The sequence below is a fragment of the Agelaius phoeniceus genome, chromosome 11, assembly GCF_051311805.1.
Source record: "Agelaius phoeniceus isolate bAgePho1 chromosome 11, bAgePho1.hap1, whole genome shotgun sequence".
Lineage (NCBI taxonomy): Eukaryota > Metazoa > Chordata > Aves > Passeriformes > Icteridae > Agelaius > Agelaius phoeniceus.
This window is the reverse complement of record NC_135275.1, coordinates 22,931,457-22,952,787: the sequence shown is the minus strand read 5'-3', so window position 1 is coordinate 22,952,787 and position 21,331 is coordinate 22,931,457. Positions and strand designations below refer to the sequence as shown.

Here is a 21,331-nt window from a genome sequence, read left to right as displayed (position 1 = left end):
TGTCCTGGATTGGGCAGAATAGGGCTCTGATGAGTGATGAATGAGACTAAACAGTGCATGCATTCTCGGGGATTTCGATAAGAAAACACCACAGAAGACTTAGTAATGCTCCTTATCACCATATAAAACCAACACTTTTCAGAATTATATTCAATTTATTCCTACATGGAACTGAGTTTTAAAAAAAGCCAAAACACTGAATCTTTGGAAGAAATTCTGTAGTAAACAAAAATATTCTAGGTTAGCATATTATGCAGTTTTTAAAATGCATCAATATAGACCTGACTTACTCCTACCCATATATTTTTATTATAACGTGGGTACTACCTTGTCATCTTTGGAGGACAAACAAACAAAAAAGGACTCTCAAATGAGATAATGCAAAAGGAGTCATAAAACCAAACTTTTTCATTTTGAAAGAAAGAAAATTACTATGGATAATACTATGTAATCACAAGGTCCACTAAAAGAATTCACTGAAAAGCCCTGAATTTCCACAGCCATATTTGAGACTCTACAAAACACAACCTGCTGCCTTGGCAGCAGACTCTGAAGAAAATGCCACTGTTGCACCAAGGCCGGAAATACTTTTCCCCTTACAAGCCAAAAAACCTCCAAACAAATACCTGAGAAAATGAGATTGGAATTCAAAGCCCACAGCTCTTTTGTAGGATCACACACTGGAAACAGTGAGAGGTACATCAGAATTTCTGGGTTTGAAGCCCAGGTGCCAGGTCCTACCTTTGCGTGCTCGAACATGCGGAGGTCCGAGTACATCTCCAGGGCCAGGCTTTCGTGGCCGCTCCTCTTGTACAGCTTCGCTGCCTCGTGGAATTTTCCCTGGTAGGCATAAACATCTGCCAGGAACAGCTCCGGGTTGTTCTCTCCGTGCTTTTTCCGATCCTGGAAAAATAGAAAAGCTGAAGAGATGTAGAAAATATTCTAGATGATCAGCACCTAGGCGAGAAATAGCCTTTGAGGAATTTGATTTTCAGGCTTAGATTTTAACTGCTAATAATTAAAAACCTGTAACGGGATAGCATAATTATGCCTCTCCTACATTTCTGGTGAATTTATAATTAAAGGATTAAATCCCTCCTTAATTAAAATTATGAAGAGCAAAATTAAATGTCACTATACAAACCAAAGTGATGAAAAGTCACTTCTCTTGATTTCACACAGGAAAATGAACACATGCTATCATTATGCCAGTCTATTTTAAAAAGGCATCTGATGGGCTCCTCATTTTCTCCCTACAATCTCACCAGCATATAATTTGGCTACATTAACAATATGTGCAGGTGGGATGACAAACAGGAGGATAACTGCCAGCAATAAGTAGATTCAGGAAGCATGTTAGCCTGCCTCTGAATACAAACCAGTGACACCTTCACTGTCCCCACATGCAAGAGCTCACGGATTTGGGTCAGCACCAGTCACTTCCAGAGCACCTGTACATGCTCTCCTGGAAACCAGAACTGCTTGTTCTGTTCTGGCCTGGGAAGGGACCATGAGGACAGCATTAGTGCAGAGCCACGCAGTAACGTCCCATGTGTGTGCAGAGCCACGGAGAAACCCTGCACATGAATCAAACTGCAGCAGGACCCTGACTCTGAGGGACCCAGACAGGTTTGCACACGTGTGTGTTTCCATGTGTCTGCCTTATCCTGTGCATTGGACACACACCACTACCCTGCTGGGATAAAATTATTGCTGCAGTTTGCCCACATCGTATGGAAACACAGAGCTGTGAACTGAATTTAAAGAAAACTGCATGCAAGGGGAAAAGCATTCCACCAGCATCCAAAATCAATCCTCTGCTGCCAGAGGGTCTCAGCCATCACTCTATGGCCACACTGACTGACTGGGCTGACACTGAGTGTTCAAAGTTTCCTTCAAAACCTTGGTTAAATGAATAATCAGGGGACTTGTTACACCCTTTTTTGAAGACTCCACAGAATCTTGTCAGATAGAGATGGCAACAATGTTTGTCTGTCATCAATTGGGAAAGAAAAAGTGTCATTACTGAGAGAAAACCATGGCATTAATGGAACATGTGTGTTTAGTTACACCCTACAAGCCTTAAAAGGAATCCAATCCACTGCAGGCGAGGGTAAGTGGGGATGTAGAACTCACTGTAAAAGGAGCATTTTCAGGATGTGTGAAAGTTAGTTTATGCCTATTTTTACGGGGATTCTTTCTTACTTAACAGAATATGACAAATCCAGAATATCCTCAATATATGAAGATCTGGAGAAGCATATGTGGAAAAGAAAGGTTACTACTGGTGAGAAAACACTCTCACCTACCTATACCCTTGAAAAGAAAAAAAAAAAGAAAACCAACTGAAAAAAGGGGCTCTTAATGCAGACCTTTGTCCTGTGTTAGAGAAAAGTTCACTGCAACCAGATGGCATTTTGACAGCAGCAGGACAGCTCTGCAGACATGAAGACAAGGAGTGTATCTTTTAAGAGAAGGTGTAAATTTAATTAAAACAAGGAAGAGGAATTCCCTTTATGCCATCTCCAAGCAGATCTTTAAGCATTATCTTGCCATCTCTGCAGAAGGACAAGGGTGATGAGTGTATTTTCAAGTGCTCATGACAGACAGTTATTGTTGAATGAAATTCTATCAAGAAGTGTGAAAAGAATAGGAAGGAGTGATTAGAGCACAGTATAGAAGTATGGAATCCCAAATTCTATTTCCAGTTGTCACAGACTTGTCATGAGACCCCAAGTTTGTCATTTCATTTCTCTGGGCCTGTGTCTGTCTCTGCAAGGAGGAGATAATAGTAATTACCTACCTCCAGGGGGTAGGGAAAGGCTTAATGAACTCATGTTTATGAAGTATTCTGTACTAAGCTCTGTCAGCACAGTAGTATTGTACCAATTATTAATTGAATACTGAACATTTTTCCAGTTCTCCTGAAGACAGTTTCAGAAGTTCCCATCCCACACCCACATTTTGGTCCACGAAGTTCCAATCCTATGATTAGAACTTGAGTCACCTCTACTACCCAGGATTTTTCACTTCAAACACATCCCCAACAGTCAGAAGCACTATCCAAACAAAAGTCCTTCCAAAACAGAAAATACTGAATTTGGTACAGCAGTAACTTTAAGAAAATACACCTTCTTGAACACTGGCTTACCTCTATGCTGCTGATCAGTTCTAAATATCGAAGGTCTCGTACTCTGGTAAATGCCTATTGAAAATAATTTTTAAAAAAGAGTAAAAGGCATTAACTTGAAAACCCAGAAAACACCAAATATTATTCTGCATGAATCAAGCTGTCTTCATGCAAAAAGGACAGGCAGAAGTCTGCTGGGTTTGGGTGTGTGTAGTCCCAAGCCTGAAGGGCTCTGACTGTGACTGTGGCCCCTGAGTTGTGACAGGAAAGGAGACAAGGCACAACAGGAACAGCTCGGCACAGCAGGCGGCCGAGCTGTGCCTATCAGTCCCCCAAGAAATACAAAGTGTCAATTAAAATATTACATGCTTTTATTCTGGCTATTTTATAGCTTCTCCATTTTGATGTGAGGTGAGACACAGACAAGGAAATCTCAGGAAACTGTTACAAGGAAGGGCACATAACCGATCGCATTGTCAAAGCCGGCTGCATATGCTCCTAGTTTTTAAACCATTCCGAAAATCCAGCATGAAAGGAGCTCAGAGAGAGGAAAGGAAGTAAGAAGACGATAAGATAAAAGTACTTTAAGACAGTGTAATATCTTTGCAAATGGAGATAAATGTGCAACCCAAAGTCTCAAGTGGCAAAGTCACGTGCAAGTTGCAGCAGCTCAGCACTTATTCCTGACATGCATCACAAAACAGAAATTTAACTCTTTGGGCTGCACATTCAAGACTTCCAACCAAACTGAAGAGGGCACAGAATATTCTGCTTACATCGGATTGAACTAGGAACTGTAAGAGCCTTTAATGTCAAGAAGCTGCTTTTGTTTGAATTAATCCGCTCTAATTCTAAGAGGGCACTACTTAAAAATTCCAAGGAGGCACTGAAAACTTCTTTTCAAAAGTATCTATTTGCATAAAGCCATCCATGAGAGTGGAATTATTCTGATGCCTCCACTTAAGAAAAAAAAAAAGCATTTAATTTCCTTTTAAAAAAAAATCTGTTATTAAAAGATGTCTATCGCTTCAGACCATTCTCAGTGTATTTTTAGAATGTTTTGTCTTCCATACAATATTCATGACATTGAACTCAGTTTGCTCTCTCTTACTTGAGAAGAGATGGTGAAAGAAAATAGGGAGGTATTTTATGCCAGAGAAAACTCAGCTCTTCAGTCTATGCCCACTCACAGACCACTCCCCAAAGCAAGGCACACCACACAGGAAAGGCCTGAAACGATACAGCACCACTGCCTTCACACAGCCTTAATGGGAGATAACAAAGAGCAGGAAACCTTCACATTTGTACTGAGCTTATAATAAATGTTTAGGGGGGACAAGGGCAAGTTTGTGGCACTAAGGAAGGTGGGAGCCAAAGGCAGGTGAGCATCCTCTGCTGCCACCCGGTGGGCACTGCTTCCCAGTTCTGCTCCCCTAAACCCATCAACGCATTGCCCAGATGAAACCATTTTCTTTCTGTCAAACACCTTGATTTAGAACATGGCATTTATCTAGAGAGATACTTTAGATTTCAGTTCAAAATCTCATCTCAAAATCATGAGTTTATAAAAAACAGTTGCTTTGTTTGTGGAACAAGACACAAAAGACAAGCAAGACAGTAACCCAGGAACACCACATATTCCAGCCACAAAACATGCATTATAGTCATACACACACACACATATAAATATCAAACCCAAGCTTTCTGCTAAACGAATAAACAAATGCTTTACCTTTTTAGCAGTTTCAAACTCCAGCCCTTCCAAGGCTTCCATGGCCAGCTCTCTCCAGTCAGCATCAGTCACTCCTAAACATGCAATTTGATAGGCTTCTTTAAACATTTTTCGTTCCAGATATTGATACATGGGTGCAGACTGAGGATTGTCATAGAAAAAAGCATGTATCAGAAAGCATAATACTGAGATATATTAGTGAAATTTTCTACATATATTGGGAAAAAAAATATATTCTAATTACAACCGTTACAAGCTGCCCAGAGAGTAAACATCTCAGTTTTGTACACAGACAGAACAACATTCTGGGGTGATCTTTATCTTATCTTTAGACAAGCTGGGTTAATTACATTCCAAACTCATCCATTTTGAAATCTTCAGTTCGCTGCAATATTAGGAAGTAGTTAAGGATGCGAATTCTTCTGGGCATTGAACATGCTAAATATGCTGTACACTGCGCTTTTTTAGTACTGTGGAAGCAGAGCAAAGGAGGGGCAGTGTGCTCTCAAGGGCCAAGAGCAGGAGGAGTGGCATGTCCCTGGAAACACCCAGACACACAGGAAGGGGGAGTAAAGCAACTCTCCTGCCCCAGCCTCGAGGACAGAGCTGTGCTACCAAGTACTTGGTACAAAGCACACTGGGGTTTTCGAGGGCCTGCCCCAAAGGAGATCCCCGTGGGGAGCTGCCAGCTGCTGCAGGGTGACACACAGACACATGTGGGTCTGCACCAAAGAGCCCTCTGGGGGAGCAGGGAGCATGGCAGCACCACTGCCTTACCCTGGCTTTGCAACCCCAGCACGATGCAGGTCCATTTCTGCGTTACTTTTACCATTTATCTGAACGTTGTACACCCTTTACTACTCCCTCTCTCCAAAAGCACAGCTTTGGAGAAGCTGCCTCTGAGATGCTGCACAATAATTCTGTGGCATCTTTGTGCCTACAGCATGCCAAAGGCAGACAGGAGTGTTCAAGGCCCAGTGCTCCTGTCTGTGGCTGCCAACCACCCTGGACAAGCCAGAGCCTCACCAAGGACCTGCCCGGGGCCTCAGGGGACAGAGGGTCTGTAACACAGGTGTCCATCAGTCAATACAAGCACAGGACATTCTGCTTTATTTATCAATTCTCAGAGGCAAGTTCTGCACACTCTTGGATGCACAGAGTCACAATCCTTTTACTTTCTTTTTTTGCTTTGTTTTTTTTTTTTACTTCCATGATGACAGAAATCAGCATTTTATGGAAGGCAATCTCTAAATTTTGCATATAAATACCACACAGGTACTAAACATTCAGACTAAAATATTCTGTTTAAATATTGCCTAAAGACATCTAGATGAAGCAACAATAAAACAGTATTTTATGTATTCAAGGAAAATGAAATTACAATGGATAAAAGTTATATAGAGAGAACACAGCAAAAATCCTGCAGGAGGTAAGGCTTGCACTATATTAGATTATGTGCATTTGCAAGTAGAAAGGGAGAATCAGAGACAATTACCAACAGCAAAAAGGAAGTTAATTAATGCCAAAGAAACAAAAATAAAATAGATCACACAATATAACTTAAATAACAATGAAGGAAGTGTGAACTGCAATCATTTTAGTAATGAAATACAAGTAAATCTCAGAAAAGCTTCTTCACTTGTTAAACATTCATGTTTATGAGATATAAAGCAACACTTAATGAGATTAAAGGATTACCTGCGGAACTTCAACTGCTGACATAGAGAAAACATGAAGGCAGAAGATCTTGGAGCCATTGTAACCCACAACAAAGCCTTGCAGTTTTTGCTGGTGGACAGGGAAGTTGCTAGCTTTGATATTGAGGTAACCCCCTCCAGAAAAGCAAAGCATATCCTCACACTGGGTATTCCAGGCCACACTATTAGCATTGGGTTCCTAATGAGCAAAACATCTCAGGATTACAACTGATGCAATCACATCTTTGCTAAGAAACATGCCTCCTTCAGCTGGAGTGCTTGACCCATTACAGCCTGGTGTGTACACATACACTGATTATTTACATTTGCAATATCCTAAAGCCTAGAATATTCCTGAACAGATTCACTGGGATGTATTTTACATTTTAATACTCAGCTATAATTGTCTTGCCTTTTATGTATATTTACTAGCAATCTCTAGAATCAATCTGTAAAACATAATACCAAATTCCACAACAATATACTGCTAGTTAGCAGATTTAATTGATCATTTCTCAGTCCATTACGCAAAGGAAGTTGCAGACCCTATCTTGCAGCACTCCATCCTTGCTATCCAGTATGTTCTGAAAACATTTAATCAACATTAATAAGTGACTGCTAAACTGCCAATGAAGAGAGCATTATCATGATTCCTTTTATAGCCTATGAATACCCAACGAACAAAGATGTTTAGGCTTTAATTCTGTTCGTACTAATGATAAAACTAAAATGCTCATTAACTGTAATGCTTCAGAGGGAAGCAGGGCAGAGTTCTAAATTAAACTGAAAAGGTCACATGTCTAAGAGCTCTTTATTCAGCTGTTGCTCACATAGATTTCCTATCTTCTCATTCCTACTCCCCCATCTCTGAGAGGGTGATTTTGATAAACAGATCACAGGTAAATTCTACAAGATGCGATTAACAGCTTAAATGAGTTACACATATTTCTGCACAGCAACACTTTTGGGATGCTCTGTGCACAAACTACTTCCTGCCCTCCTGCCCCCCCTTTTAAAAACCGCAGCAAGTGCTGACGCTCACCTGGAACAGGAGCTCCTTGGTGTGGATGTCGTAGACCAGGCAGGTGTCGTTCTCGTCCACCACGGCCAGCTTGCTGCGCGAGGCGCTCATGTCCAGGCAGCGCACGGCCGTGGCCTGCTTCAGCAGCACGATGGCCAGCGCGTTGTCCACGAAGATCTTCAGGATCTAGGCACGTTGGAGACAAACCCGCTCAGCCTGCCCTGTCCCCGAACTGGAGACAGCACAGCGTGCAAAACCTTCAGTGCTGTCTGAAGGGTGAAACTGCAAGCTTTTTCACAGACAAACTGCAATAAAATTAGGGAAATGCTTCCAGTTTGTCTCCTGAGCAGCCTGGCTGACTCAACACGCTCTAGGTCGCAAGCCTATACAGATAAATCAGATGCCATGCATCCTGGATTCTCCACTAGTCACACAATTTAATCACTACAGGAATACATTACATACAGAAGACACACAGGATCTCAATGTCCTTGCTATCAGTACCTCTGGGCTCCAGTTTGGCACATCCAGCTGCCACCTGGCATGTGAAACAGAAACCCCTACACCTAGACAACAGCCACACCCTCAAAGTGGTCACCAGGAGAAGTGTACACACCTCCAACCCCCACTAAAGGCAAACCTGCTCTCTTCACCAAGAACTCAATTTTGTCAGTTGATACTAACAACTCACAAACCTCCAGACCCAGTTAAACATATTTATATGAATTTTATTGTCAGAGAATGTGAAAGACAGAAGTAATTAATTTTTAATCCCAAAATGAGACTGTCAAATAAAATTCTAGGTTGCAGAAGAGCCTGCTTCTCCTAAGGTCTCCCTCTAAGAGCACAGAACACATTTTGTTTGCTGTGGAAAGACACATACCAGAGCTGATGTGTTACCTGACCATTCTTCAGACCAACTAAGAGGCCTTCTCTTCCTGGAGGTCCTCCAATTACTTTAATGTAACGAATAAGAGATTCCATCAGCCATTCTCGTTCTTTAACACCACTAAATGAGAGGCACTGCAGTCTCTTCTCCTAAGGACACAGTAAGGTATAAAACACAGCCTGGAGGTGAAGACAAAAATCTGTGTCTGATGTGTGATGTTTACACCCATACTAGCAGGTGTGTCTACTTCTACATTTAAAAATCATGAAGTCAAATATTTAATTTAATGGGTGAATTCTTTAAGATTTTCCAATCCTATGAGCAAACAAAAACAAACACCCCCAATCTTTTTCTAGTAGTCTTCTCCCACCCAAAAGAACCCCTGGATTCTGTGCTAATTTATCAAATTCACTCTAGAGCCTGCTTTACTGAACCAGAGTCACCTGAGCCACGCCACAGTGGCTGCCCAGCAGCATGTGAGCCCAGCAGGGCACAGCAGGACTGCCTTGGCAAGTGCTGCAGCAGATCCCACAGGACGCTCATGCCCTGCCAGCCACTGTCTGGGACAGCTGCCTTGAACACTGAACACACCCCAGCACTATTCTAGCTTTTAAGGCACATACCTGGCATAAAATAATGTGATCTGAACACACCACCAGCAAGTTACATTCAAATTTCTTTATGATCTTTTCCTTCACCCGATAGTACATATCTGCAGAGTCATCCGTGTACAACTCATAAATCAGGATTTTCTCTGGCATCTGGATGGCTAATCTGTTTTTGTAGATTGCAATTTTCTTCACAAGCTCTCTGCCTTTTATCCTAACTAGAAAGAAAAAACACCAAAATGATAAAGTATAAGCTGACACAAAAATAACATACAGAAATCAGAGAACTAATACACTAAAATTGAATCTCCCTAGAGCACTTCTAAAATTCAAAGCACATTCCTGCTCAGATACGTTTGCTGCTCTGCATCTACGTAATCTACTATCCCTGTCACAGTTTACCACCCTCTATGAACAGCACATTCTGGAGCAGTACTTCAAATCCTTGCCATAAAAAGACAGCAGAAATGGAGAAACAAAATAAGCACAAATGCTTGAGGTTACAAGTAAGGAAAATAAAAGCTAAATATAATACATAGTATTTTTATCTCATTTTCAGAGATTAGAACCTTATTTTAAGAGCCCCTGTCCCTCCCAGTCTCTTTGCCAAGGCCCACATCTTTCATTAATCTTGTCAGTGCTGAACTTGCACACTCCAAGTTTGCCCTCTCCTCATCCAAAGTGTGTTCCATGGTTTGACTGCCAATGACAACAGCCTGTCAGGTACATGCAGTACAGTATATCCCAAGTGTCCTGATGGATATTAATTAAAACAAGCTGCATGAAGCTTTGGCCTGCTTGCAAGTGTGGAATTACCTTTTTGCTCAGTGATGAGGTGCTGGACAATAACATCGGTCATGCTGTCCCTGTAGGCGTAGCGGTCTTTATAGAGGCCGTGGACAGTGCTGAAAATCAGCTGGTAGAAGGAGATTGTTCCATCCTGACACCCTACTGCCTGAACACAAGAAGGGAATGATTTCAGTTAATTGGTACAAACAGGTGAGAACTGACAGAGGGTGTGGTGTTTATATGAAGACAGTGTCCCTCTTCCTGCATAATGAATAGACCAACACCAGCTACAGCTGACTTATATTTAACCATGGCACAAGTGCACTGAGAATGGACTGACCTCACCACAGACCATGGAGACCACCATGCTGAGGGGGGCCTTGAGTTTATTTGGTTGGGGTTTTGGTTAGATTTGATTAGACAAACACACAGAGGGGGTGTGTTTGTTTGCTCACTTTTAAATTTGCTTTAATTCTCTTCCCTCTTGTACAGGACTCAAGAGTGCAGCATTTTAGCCTGACAGTTGCCCTGTAGGCATTTTCTTCCCATCATGGAATTAGATTTGGTCAAGTCCAGAAGTTATTAGCTGATACTTTAAATTATTTTTCCCTCCTCTTTTTTAACCAAAATGCAGCAAATGCCTTACGACTTGAGAGCAGGTGTTATGCTCCTTAGATCCTTCTTACAGCTCAGGTTTTACTTTTGTGAGATATATGTAATTCCAGTGGCAGTTGTAGGACCTCCCTAGTGACTGCTGAAGTTCTACTGCCTCGGCAGGAACGTCCAAGCAACTAAGCTGAGAATGTATGATCCTACTTTAACTAACAAATTCCCTGTGAAAATGTTAGAAAAACGTCCCTACTCACCACATAGTTGGAGTCTGGTTTAACTTTGCAGGTCCACACCCAGCTGCTCTGCTCTCCCACAGTGCCCAGACGCACCCCATCCCTTGTGAAGAGAGAAACCTGTCTGTCTGAACCTCCCAGCAAGAGATACTCTCCTTTAGTAAAGTAGCTGATGCAGCACGGGTCAAAATTGAGCACTCTGTCCTTCCCAATCTACAAGGGAAAATAAACAAAAAAACCCAATCAAAAACATTAACAAAAGGATCACTTCATCTTTCCTGAAAACAATGAGTGCCATCGCTGACACCATTCATCTCCTCCATGCATGGACTTTCAATACCCAGAACCAGTGGCTATATTAAGATTCCCAAAGACAGCTCTAAAATACATCCAAGAATCCCTCCAGTCCCAAACCATTCTGCTCAGAACACAACAACTCACAAAACCCCTTTGCCCAGCTGAAAAAACCCACAAAGATGTTCTCTACAAACCAGTGAACCATGTCACACAAGTCAGCAGAGTTGTAAGGCTTTAATGGAAGAACTGTGAGACAGCAGGGGAGCTGCTATGTGAGAATAAGAGCTGAAGGAGGAATGGTTAAAAAAAAGTAGACTCATAAAAGGCTGGGAAAACAGAAGACGTTTAATGAAATTAATAAAGCACCTGTATACAAGTATTTTGATTGTGGGACACAAAATAGAACAAAAAATACCCTGTGACTCTTGAATAAACTCTCTAAGACATACCTGCTTGCCACTCAGGTGGTAAAAGGAAAGCTTCTGACCCCAGTCTGCCACAGCTAAAATGTCATTGCGTTCATCTCTGCCAAAAAAAACCAAAACAAACTAGCAATTCTATAGCAATTGAATTAACAAATCTCTTAGAGCAACAGAACCAAGTCACAGAATAGTAGAATTCACTTCATGCTACTCTTTAAAAGTCACAAACTGAAAGGACAGCAGTTTGTCATTTAAACCTCTGGAAAACAGCTTGGGGACACAAAATCAAAACCAGTATCCTCTACAGGAATAACTCAAAGCTTGAGTGGAGGAACAGGGACACATCAAGAGGAAATGGCCTCAAGCTTTGCCAGGGAAGGTTTAGGCTGGGTATTGGGAAAATTTCTTCCCTGAAAGGGCTGTCCATCAGGGGTGGAGTGATTTAAAAGCTGTGTGGATGTGGCACTTGGGGACAGGTGCTAGTAGTGGCTTTGGCAGTGCTGTGGGAGTGGTTGGATTTGATGTCTTGTTGTATTGCACAAAATGGATTACTGCAATGTCTCAAAGGGTTTTTTCAACCTAAACAATCCCATGTCTCCAATCTAAACTTGTTCCCAGGTTCTCTATTCAGTTGAAGACTGGCAGCAAAGCCAGAACCCCAATATATAATCACTTAAAGAAGGTAACACATATGGGAATTAACCTGCTCCAACAGGGATAGAAGTGAAGCCTTTCTGCAATCAATAAGCCAAGGATTATCTATTCAGAATGAAAAAAAAGGATGAAATTATTTACCTGGAAGGATTCCAACAAATTGACCATACTGGAGAGGAAGAGCCCCCTGGCCTCTCTATTTTCACTTTCTCATCACCATTTTTGTTCCTTATGCTGACAATGCCATTGAACATCCCCAAAGCAAGGTACTGGCCATCATTTGTCCAGCTGAGAAAACACAGACACACTGAAGAGTAAACTACTACAAACAAGCAGCAGGAAGGCAGGATGGTGTACAGCACACTCACACAGGAATGGTACATTAAAGTGTATTTCTAAGAGGGACTTCTGGGAGGTGGCTAGTAATCCTATGGTTTGTTTATGCATCTAAATCCACATTTATAGGAACAGCACTCTCTACATAAAGGACATTTTATCATATACACAGAAGTAAAATAATAAATTAAAGCTTGCAATATTTGTAACATAAGTCAGATCCAGTTTGGGGATGGCAGTCTGGGAGGGAGCAGACCAAATGCTTTAAAAGCCACATTTAGAACATGATCAGATGGAACTGTCTGGTGTAGGACAGGGGAGGCCTAGGGTCTATTCTGGTCTCTTCTTCAGTCAGATGAATGACTTCAGTTATGAATTCCTGCTTCAGGTTCCCCACAAAGGTAATACCTTCTTCAGCTGAAAACACCAACAGTACAGGGAATGAACGACAAACAAACATTGGAATTATTTTTCCTGTAACTTCATTTTATTGTTGTTGCACAAGAGAGATGAACAGAGGGAAAGAACAGCTAAGACACCTGCTCAAGACCAGAATCTGTCTCTGATGCCTTCAGAAGGACTTGGTTATAAACAGGACCAAGCATAACCCAACACTTTGCTACTGAAAAAGAAGGAGGGAAAAGTCCTTTTTTTTAAGCTTCCATCTTACTTGAAATGGTTTGTATTGAAACTAACTTAAATGACACAGAAAACCCTTAAAACTTACCTACAGCAAGTAATCCTGCTGCTTGTTTTATGTTTAGAGACTGACTTCTGTTCCGGAGACCACAAGCCTTGATGAAAGAAAACAAAAAGCCAATGACAAGTGAGTATGTGCCAGAGCTCAGACTGGAAACCAATACTGTCAGAGAACTCAGCTGGGATTTTAGAGGCACCAAAGTCTTGTACACTGCTAGTGGACATTTAAATACATATTATTTATTATTAAATGGAAAAAAAATCCATCTAAATAACTGAGGGTGTCTCTGCAAAAAACTCCAGTAACAGAGCAGCACATTTGATCCTGTGACCCCTCACTACTGTCCTTTTTCACTGAGTTTAAGTGGTTTAAATCAGTATCCAATGTCACTGAATGTTAGATAGCTTTGTGTCCCATCTCTCCTGGAGTCATAGAGCTGTACCTATCTGTAGTTAGCTAAGCTATCCAGCTGTAATGGAATTCACTGTCTTGATGGAAAAGTTCAAGGGAGAAGACATACCAAAATCCCCAGACGAGCAGGATGCCAACTGATGAGTGAGAGGATTGTATGAAACGCACTGGATAGAGTCATTATGCCTAGAATGAAGTTATAATCAGATTTCAATAAATCATTCTTAAATGTCCCTTTTCTGACTTTCAGCAAGTGAGCTGAAAGCTTTAGCAGATGCCAAAATAATTGGATTGGTTTATAGTACATCAAGTAAGTCTGCTATTACTGTAAAGTAATTAAGTAATAAACCTTGTAAAAACTGTCTCCAAGTAGCAGGATTCACTGTATTTCACCAAGATTACAGCAACTGTGAAGGTTGTATCCAAATCCTAAACCAAGTGTGCTTGTGCAGGCTCTGTGCAGTGACCAGCTAACTCCTGATAAATGTGCACTCAGGAGAACATGAAGCTGTTGCTTCAGAGGGCTGACTGAAAACAGAGCCAAATGATTGAAATATACCAGAAGTGACAAACCATCTTTAATTTGATCTTTGAACCAGAATTATGGCTTATTATAGAAGACTGGTCATATTATGTTTAATTTTATTCTGACCTATTCTGACTTTCCCTAGTTCTCTGTCAGCCCTCTAAATTCACAGATTTCTCTGGATTCCCCAGTTCCTTTTATGCCTTTAATTGCTTTCCTGCCTCACTCAGATACTTCAGCTGCTCTTTTCCTCCTCCCTCCCCTATCGCCCCTTTTCTCTGACCTTAGTGAACCTTCTCCCAAATCTAACAGCTTGTGCTCTTTAATTGCAGCAGTGCATAATCAAAATCAGCTTCTGAAGCACAGAACTGAACAGCATCACTTACGTGTACTTCAGAATTCCTTCTAACTTTGAAGTCCAAATTATCACACTTTTATCAGCAGAGCCAGATGCGAAACGCTTGCCTAGGAATTAGAGATAATTTAAATCCCACACATACAAGAATCACTTTCACTCCAAATACTGAATCAAAGAGAGAGCAAGAAGTTCTTGAACTTGACAAGGCTCAAGTAATAAAGGGGCTGACACTGAGTCCTGGATGTGGTGGTGCTTCCCCAGGCACATGGAGTTCCAGTGGCTGTACTTACTATACCATTTCCATGGCCTTGCTAGTAACCAGTCCTTCCAGTGCTGTCCAGCCCAGGCTGGAGATTGATGGGAAACAAGTTAAACTGGTACAGTGTCACAGGAACTCCCATCACCCAAACAGCAGCACCTGCAGGAAGGCCCCCCCAGCCCACAGAGCGAGTCCCACTGAATGAGAGTTGTAAACCATGAGAGAACTGGAAGCAGAGTGCACTGAGCAGGTAACATATGAAGGATCAGGAGATCAGGAAGCTCTGGGACAGAGGAAATACAGGAATAAAACTCAGAGGCAGATGAGCAGTAGAAGCAGGAATCTCTGAGGTGAGCCCTCTCCTCATGTTACCCATGAATATACCCTTCACCAGAGTTAAGCCTAACACTAAAGTCAAAGAGGAGGAGCAGTGGGACCACAGCTCTTGGGTCACTGGTGACCTGTGCAGGTAGATCTGCACAGCAGATCACAGCCTCCACTGGACAGCAAACCCAGCACTTGCTAAGGAACAAACCCCAGCAGTCCCACACTGCGAGCAGAGCAACGCCCACTTCTCCATTTCCATGGGCAATCAGCAGTGGGAGAGATGCACTCTACAAACCAGGCTAAGAGAGCCCCAGGGTGCTATTTACCATCTTTGGCATAAGCCACGCAGTACACAGTGTCTTTATGTCCCTTCAAAGGCTGAATTAGGGTTCCATCAGAAGTATCATACACCTGTTCAAATGGGGAGAAAAAACCAATCCAAATATACAAACAAAAGAACTTACGCAAAAAAAACCCCTTCATTGAATCAGAGAACCACATTGGGGTGGGAAGGGACTTTAAAGCTCATTCACTTCATGCCCCCGTGGGGCAGTGAGACCTTCAACTAAACCAGGTTGCTGCAAGCCCCATCCAACCTGGCATAAACACCTCCAGTGTGAGGGCTGGGATATAAAATTACTGAAGGCCAGCAGATTATGCACTTCCTTTTGTGCCTGCTTTTTGGATTTCATATAGTTCATACAAGACAAAACATTTTCTAGCACAGAAACAGCTCTCTGTAACATGAGATTCTTAGAAAGAAGTCAGTACTAGAAAATAGCATGCACAAAGGACATTTTTCAACAGCTTGTTTGGCAGCTTGTTTTACATCTTATTGGCCATTTATCTTTTATTTTTATATTTTACATCTTGCTGTTAAAACATCTCTCTATGCATTTTATGTTTAAGCATAATAAATTACTGCAAAGGAGCATCACTAAATACATGATTGCTTTAGCCCTGAATAACAGCAGTTGTCCTGCAATGCTGAACTCTACAATCCATCCATCCCATCTGCCCCTTCCTGCAGCTCCTACACCTGCCCCACCTGGAAGCTTCGCAGGACCTGTGAGCAGCTGGTCCTGAGCTGCTCTTGCAGCAGCCCCAAGGACCCACAGACAGCTTGAGGTGAATGTTCCCACACCTGTCCTGTCACCACAATGCCAGGACACGGGTCTGAGCCTCTGCCCTTGCCACAGAGATTTAAGGAGACTTGCACCAGCACGGCCCCTGTGCTGTGCCAGGCCTAGGGGCGGGTTCATGGACCTCAAACCCCGGGCACCGCACAAGAGGACGAGATGACACAAATAACTTAAATCCCATTACTTTTGGAAATAGAGCTTAAAACTTGGTAAGAAATATTTAAAAGCTTCAAAACACTTTAGAATTGGCCTGCATTAATATGTATGTAGCTGGGAGGCTGCACTGACAGAGATAAGGGGATTTCAGATAGGTTATATTCATAAGTTAATGTGAAAGAAATCATGCTCATACAGCTGGAAAGGAGTGAGGACAAGGAGATTTCCCTACCAGCAGCCTGTTTCCAGCAGCAATTATCAGCTGGGTCCCATCCGGCTTGAACGCGAGGTCGTAAATGCTGCGGGAAACAAACAAACGAACAAACAAACCAAGAACGGGGTGTCAGGAGACAGGAACTGACCAGAGGTGCCGCCCGGCCAGCACTGCAGCGGCCAGGGAGCGTGGCTGTGACTGCCCACAAACCGCGAGCGGCAGGAGCGGCCGGGCCCGACCCCGCGCTGGGAGCCCCGCGCAGCCCCGAGCAGCCGCTCGGAGCGGAACGGGCCGGCAGGCCGGCTGTGCCCGGGCCGCTCACCACTGCTCGGCCCGGTCGCGCCAGGTGAGCGCGGCCCGCATCCCTCGGACCGCGCACGGCTCGGCACCGCCCGGCACGGCTCGGCACGGCTCGGCACCGCCCCTCACAGCCGGACCCGCTCCGCGCCGGGCGCCGCTTCCCCGGCCCCGCCGCTGCCACGGGCAACGCGCCTGCGCCCGCGGCCCGCGGGTCCGCCACCCCGCCAGGGGGCGCTGACAGCGCCGCGGGGGCCGCTCGCGCGGGGCGGGGCGGGGCGCGGGGCGGGGCGGGGCGCGGGGCGGGCCCTGAGGATCACGTGAGCGGCGCGCGGGAGATGGCAGCGCCGGGAGCGGTGGGCAGGTGAGGGCGGAGCGGGCCCGGAGCGCGGGTCTCGTCAGCGGGATGCGGGATGCGGGATGCGGGATGCGGGATGCGGGATGCGGGATGCGGGATGCGGGATGCGGGATGCGGGCCCGGCCCCGGCCCCGGCCCCGGCCCCGGCCCCGGGGGCATGTGGGGATCCGTCCCCAGACCTGCCCCCCTGTCCCCGCAGCTCCGCCGGCAGCGGGACCTTACCCGGGCTTTTCTTCTCCTGCAGTCCCGGGGGCGGCAGTCGAGGCGCGGCGGCGGCGGCGGCGGCGGAACGGCCCGGCCCCGGCCCCGGCCCCGGCCCCAGCCCCAGCCCCGGCTGCGGGGACCACGGCCCGGCGGGGCCGAGCGCTGTCCCCCGCGGGTGGCAGCGGGTGAGCAGCCGCAGGCGGGCGGGCAGGACGGCCGGGAGGATCGATGTGTACTTCATAAGGTGAGGCTGGGGCTGTCGGTGAGCTCCGTGTGGCCTAGCTTGGCAGGACCACAGAAATCTGCCCACACGTCGCCCTCAAAAACTGGTTTTGTCCTTCGTTTTGGCATTGTTTTCATGTATTATTGAAGATGTATAAGCAAAGAGCGGTAGAATGAGAAAGTCATTGCTAATTTACTTTCCCTTCCTACCACAGCCCTGAAGGGAAGAAGCTGAGGTCAAAACGAGCACTTGCGGAGTATTTACAGAAAACTGGGGAGACAACACTGAAAGCAGCAGATTTTGATTTTGCAGCTCCTCGAGGGAGCACACGCTCAGGATTGAAGGGATATGGTACAGGAGCTGCAAGGACTGACCTGGAAAAGGAGGATTGTCAGAGCAAAGTGCAGGAGCTCCATGCACAGAATGGTGCTGAGGTTGGAATTCAGAACATCCAGGCTGGGAGTGGACACCTGGAAGATGCTACATCTCCTGTGGAAGGCACAGATTTAGTAGTAGTAGGCACAAACCCAGAGGAGAATTTGAAAACCAGAAGAAAGAGGGCAGATGGGAGAAGTGTCCAAACTAGGAAACGTGAGAAGGGCTCAGAAAGGAGGAACCAAGGTGACGCCAAGAGCAAGAGGCAGAGAAGAGTCTCTAACACACGGGAGACCAAGTGTGTTCAGAACAAGAGGGTCCGTGGAGCTGACAGCCAGGGAGTGGGTGAAGCAGGCACTGACCCTGTGGGTGCAGGGACAGGTCTGCCAGCTATGGCCAGGGCACGGCTCAGGCCAGTGGCTGGCTCACAGAGGGAGCTGGCTCACCTGCCAAAGGAGGGGCCCTGCTCCAGTGACACACCTGCTGTGGGCTCTGAGGAGAAATCCTATGGACTGGAGACAGGGACGGTGCCAGAGCCGGGGCCTCTGGGTGAGCAGAGAGTTCAGCCTGACGCCGAGGTGGATGCTGAGCTGTGGCACGGGACCAGCCTCGCAGCAGTCACAATGTCTCCAGGTGCGTGTGAGAGCAGAGGGTGATGCCAGCCCTCACCTTCTGCCCAGGCCTCTCCTGGCTGTTGAGGCCACGTGTTCTGCTTCAGGTCAAGCTGCTCTGACATCCAAATCTCATTTTTATCCAACAGCATTTAAATTAATGCAGACTTACTCAAAACTGAAACTTACTGTGCCAAGCTCTTAAGCTGTACAGTGTCAGGCAATAATCTGAGGAGATTTAAGGTACACTTGTGTTCTGTACACGAGAAGAATTCCTTCTGTTTCCATCGCTGCATAAAGCAGAGGTGGTGTGTGAAACATGACAACAAAATACTTGCTGCTTTTTCTTAATGCTGAAGTTTATTTCTTTACAGAAGAGTCTATCTCACGAACACAAGTGGAGAGAAGGAAAACGAGTCCCTATTTTTCCAGTAAATACAGCAAAGAAGGTATTGTATTTAGGGAAATACATTTTTTTATGGGGAAGGGATACAATGGCTCAGGATCGAGTGATGGTGTGGAAAATTCCTTGCAGCTTGACACTGGCTGCAGCTGTGCCAAGTGGGACAGTCCCCTGCAGCCGTGTAAAGGCTGTGTGGGAACTGCTGTGCTGTGGCTCCATCTATGCACAGTGCCTCCACAATAATGCTTCAGAGGTCTTCTTTTTTTTTTTTTTTTCATTAAATAGGTAAAGCCATCCTTCGCTGTCTAATAAATGTTCCTGTGTTGCCCCTGTACAGCCCTCAGCCCACCCAGAAGGAAGGCCCTCAGAAAATGGACTCCTCCACGTTCTCCTTTCAATCTTATCCAGGAAACACTCTTCCATGATCCATGGAAGCTTCTCATTGCCACCATATTTCTCAACAAAACTTCAGGTAAGCAGAGTAGCAGGAATAGGTGTGTAGATGTTGGGAGGTGTTACAGGGCTGAAACAGCTGCCAGTTTTAATGGCATTAGTGAAATAATTGATTTTTTTTTAACGTGTGTCACTGTGAAATAATAATCCTTAGTTGGTACCTTACCGTGGAAAAGCTCACTTGGGAAAGCATATGGATAGTGCAGAAGGAGAACTCAATCCCAGCCTCCTGCTCACGGATTCTTTCACCAGGGAAAATGGCCATTCCGGTGCTCTGGGAGTTCCTGAAGAAGTATCCTTCTCCTGAGGTAGCCAGGGCTGCAGACTGGAAAGAAATGTCAGAGCTGCTCAAACCTCTGGGCCTCTACGAACTCAGAGCCAAAACCATCATCAGGTTCTCGGGTGGGTTTTCCTGACATCTGGAACCATCTTGGTTATGCTGGCAAAAGACAAACAGCTTCGATGCAAACGCTGCTCTGAGGATTGGGTGGGTTGGTGGCTATTTTGTGCAGCACTTGGGATCCATTGGTGTCACACAGGCAAAGCTGCTGATCTCAGTCTGAACTGGGAGGGAAATGCCAGCCACGGTGTGTTCTGCAGGAGACCAGAAACTGGCTGGAGTAGAAGAGACCCAAGCACCTGCAGCACTGCTGCTGTGTTTGAGCACTGTTACAGGGTGGCTCTGCTCAGGATTGCTCTGGTGACCTGCAGAAGGCCCTTCCACCTGGGATTTTTCTGATTCTATACTCAGAACCTGCAGAGGAGAATTTTGTTCAGATGAGAGAGATTATGATTAAAACTCCCACGGTGGTTTGTTGAAAAGCAGTTTAATGTGGTATTCACATTCCCTGAACAGAGAATGTAAACACCACAGTTTAAGATTAACCCGTGGGGATTCACGGTCTGCGTGCACCAGGAAACACCTGGTGCATTTGGTTTTCATTTGAAATGTGCTGAAGTCATGTAACAGTGGCACAGGGTGCTCCTGTGTGCAGGCAGTGAGGGCAGGCGTGTGTGTGCGGGTGCTCAGTGCTGTGCCCTGCCCCGCAGGTGAGTACCTGAGCAAGGCGTGGCGGTACCCGATCGAGCTGCACGGCATCGGCAAGTACGGCAACGACTCCTACAGGATCTTCTGTGTTAACGAGTGGAAGGAGGTGGGTGGTGCCCTTCGGGTCTCACTTGTGCCCACCGACCCCTGGCACTGGAAAACCAACACTCACAATGTTGGAGCAATGAGATATTTTAAGGTGTTTTAGTAAATATTTTACATTTTCCCTGTGTCTCAGGTGCAGCCACAGGACCACAAGTTGAACGTGTACCACACGTGGCTGTGGGAGAACCGGGAGAGGCTGAGCATCGACTGAGCTGAGCTGGGGCTTTCCTGGCCCCACCACCTCCCCTCGGGTGCCCTCACAGCTCTGGGTGTAAATATTTCTGTGATGTCATGGCTAGAGTCGTTGCTATTTTTTTAATAAACGTGTCCCTGTTTTGTAGTGGCTGTCTCTTCTTGCAGTGCAGCTCTGTGTCCGCAGCTGCGTGCCCGGGCTGGGGGCTCGCTGGGCACAGCCATCCAGTGCCCACCGTTACTGTCCCGGGCCCGGAGCAGTCGGGCTCTGATCTCAGTGCTGCTGGACACGGGCTGAGGGAGAGAGCGTGTGCAGGGAGCAGCCCGGGACGGAGCAGACCCCGCTCCGTGCCCGCTGCCCGGCCCGCCGGAGCTACTGGCGCCTTCCCAGTCTCATGCAGGGACGGGCCCCGTGTCGCTCCGGCAGGAGAGGGCCCGAGGCGGGCTCTGGCTCCCGGAGCCGGGGCCGCTCTCGGTCCCTCGGGCCGTGCTGCGCCGTTCCGGGACTGCGGCGCCCGAGCGGGCCCGGCCGGCTCCGCCGCGCCGCCG

The 21,331-nt window shown here is 45.6% G+C and overlaps 2 protein-coding genes across 8 annotated transcripts in view; one reads left to right on the top strand and one right to left on the bottom strand.

Annotated features, from left to right (window-relative positions):
• The window catches only part of IFT122 (intraflagellar transport 122), a 30,170-nt gene extending 13,145 nt beyond the window's left edge, over positions 1–17,025 (bottom strand). For 2 of the 3 annotated variants that reach the window (XM_054640224.2, XM_077184704.1), the window contains exons 1-17: positions 16,836–17,008; positions 16,532–16,598; positions 15,328–15,412; positions 14,444–14,522; positions 13,641–13,717; positions 13,148–13,214; positions 12,226–12,372; positions 11,458–11,533; positions 10,733–10,924; positions 9,894–10,032; positions 9,093–9,295; positions 8,481–8,618; positions 7,602–7,766; positions 6,561–6,758; positions 4,863–5,003; positions 3,152–3,205; positions 742–903 (exon numbers count right to left, since the gene is read on the bottom strand). In XM_054640224.2, the coding sequence (XP_054496199.2) occupies positions 742–903; positions 3,152–3,205; positions 4,863–5,003; positions 6,561–6,758; positions 7,602–7,766; positions 8,481–8,618; positions 9,093–9,295; positions 9,894–10,032; positions 10,733–10,924; positions 11,458–11,533; positions 12,226–12,372; positions 13,148–13,214; positions 13,641–13,717; positions 14,444–14,522; positions 15,328–15,412; positions 16,532–16,598; positions 16,836–16,876 (2,031 nt within the window). In that variant the 5' untranslated portion in view covers positions 16,877–17,008. Of the gene's footprint in view, positions 1–741; positions 904–3,151; positions 3,206–4,862; positions 5,004–6,560; positions 6,759–7,601; positions 7,767–8,480; positions 8,619–9,092; positions 9,296–9,893; positions 10,033–10,732; positions 10,925–11,457; positions 11,534–12,225; positions 12,373–13,147; positions 13,215–13,640; positions 13,718–14,443; positions 14,523–15,327; positions 15,413–16,531; positions 16,599–16,835 lie in introns of all 3 variants that reach the window. The other variant, XM_077184705.1, reaches the window with a different exon arrangement.
• Positions 17,026–17,095: 70 nt separating this feature from the next.
• Positions 17,096–20,930, top strand: MBD4 (methyl-CpG binding domain 4, DNA glycosylase). 5 transcript variants are annotated; one of them, XM_054639872.2, is made up of 8 exons: positions 17,096–17,174; positions 17,413–17,616; positions 17,810–18,603; positions 18,956–19,030; positions 19,322–19,456; positions 19,690–19,839; positions 20,488–20,591; positions 20,724–20,930. In XM_054639872.2, exons 1-8 carry the CDS (start codon positions 17,149–17,151, stop codon positions 20,799–20,801), a joined length of 1,566 nt encoding a protein of 521 aa, XP_054495847.2. In that variant the 5' UTR covers positions 17,096–17,148; the 3' UTR covers positions 20,802–20,930. The 5 variants fall into 5 exon arrangements, with proteins under 5 accessions (XP_054495847.2, XP_077040814.1, XP_077040815.1 ...); XM_077184699.1 differs by lacking the exon at positions 17,096–17,174 and having other exon boundaries at positions 17,218–17,616; XM_077184700.1 differs by lacking the exons at positions 17,096–17,174; positions 20,488–20,591; positions 20,724–20,930 and having other exon boundaries at positions 17,218–17,616; positions 19,592–19,832.
• Positions 20,931–21,331: the final 401 nt, after the last annotated feature.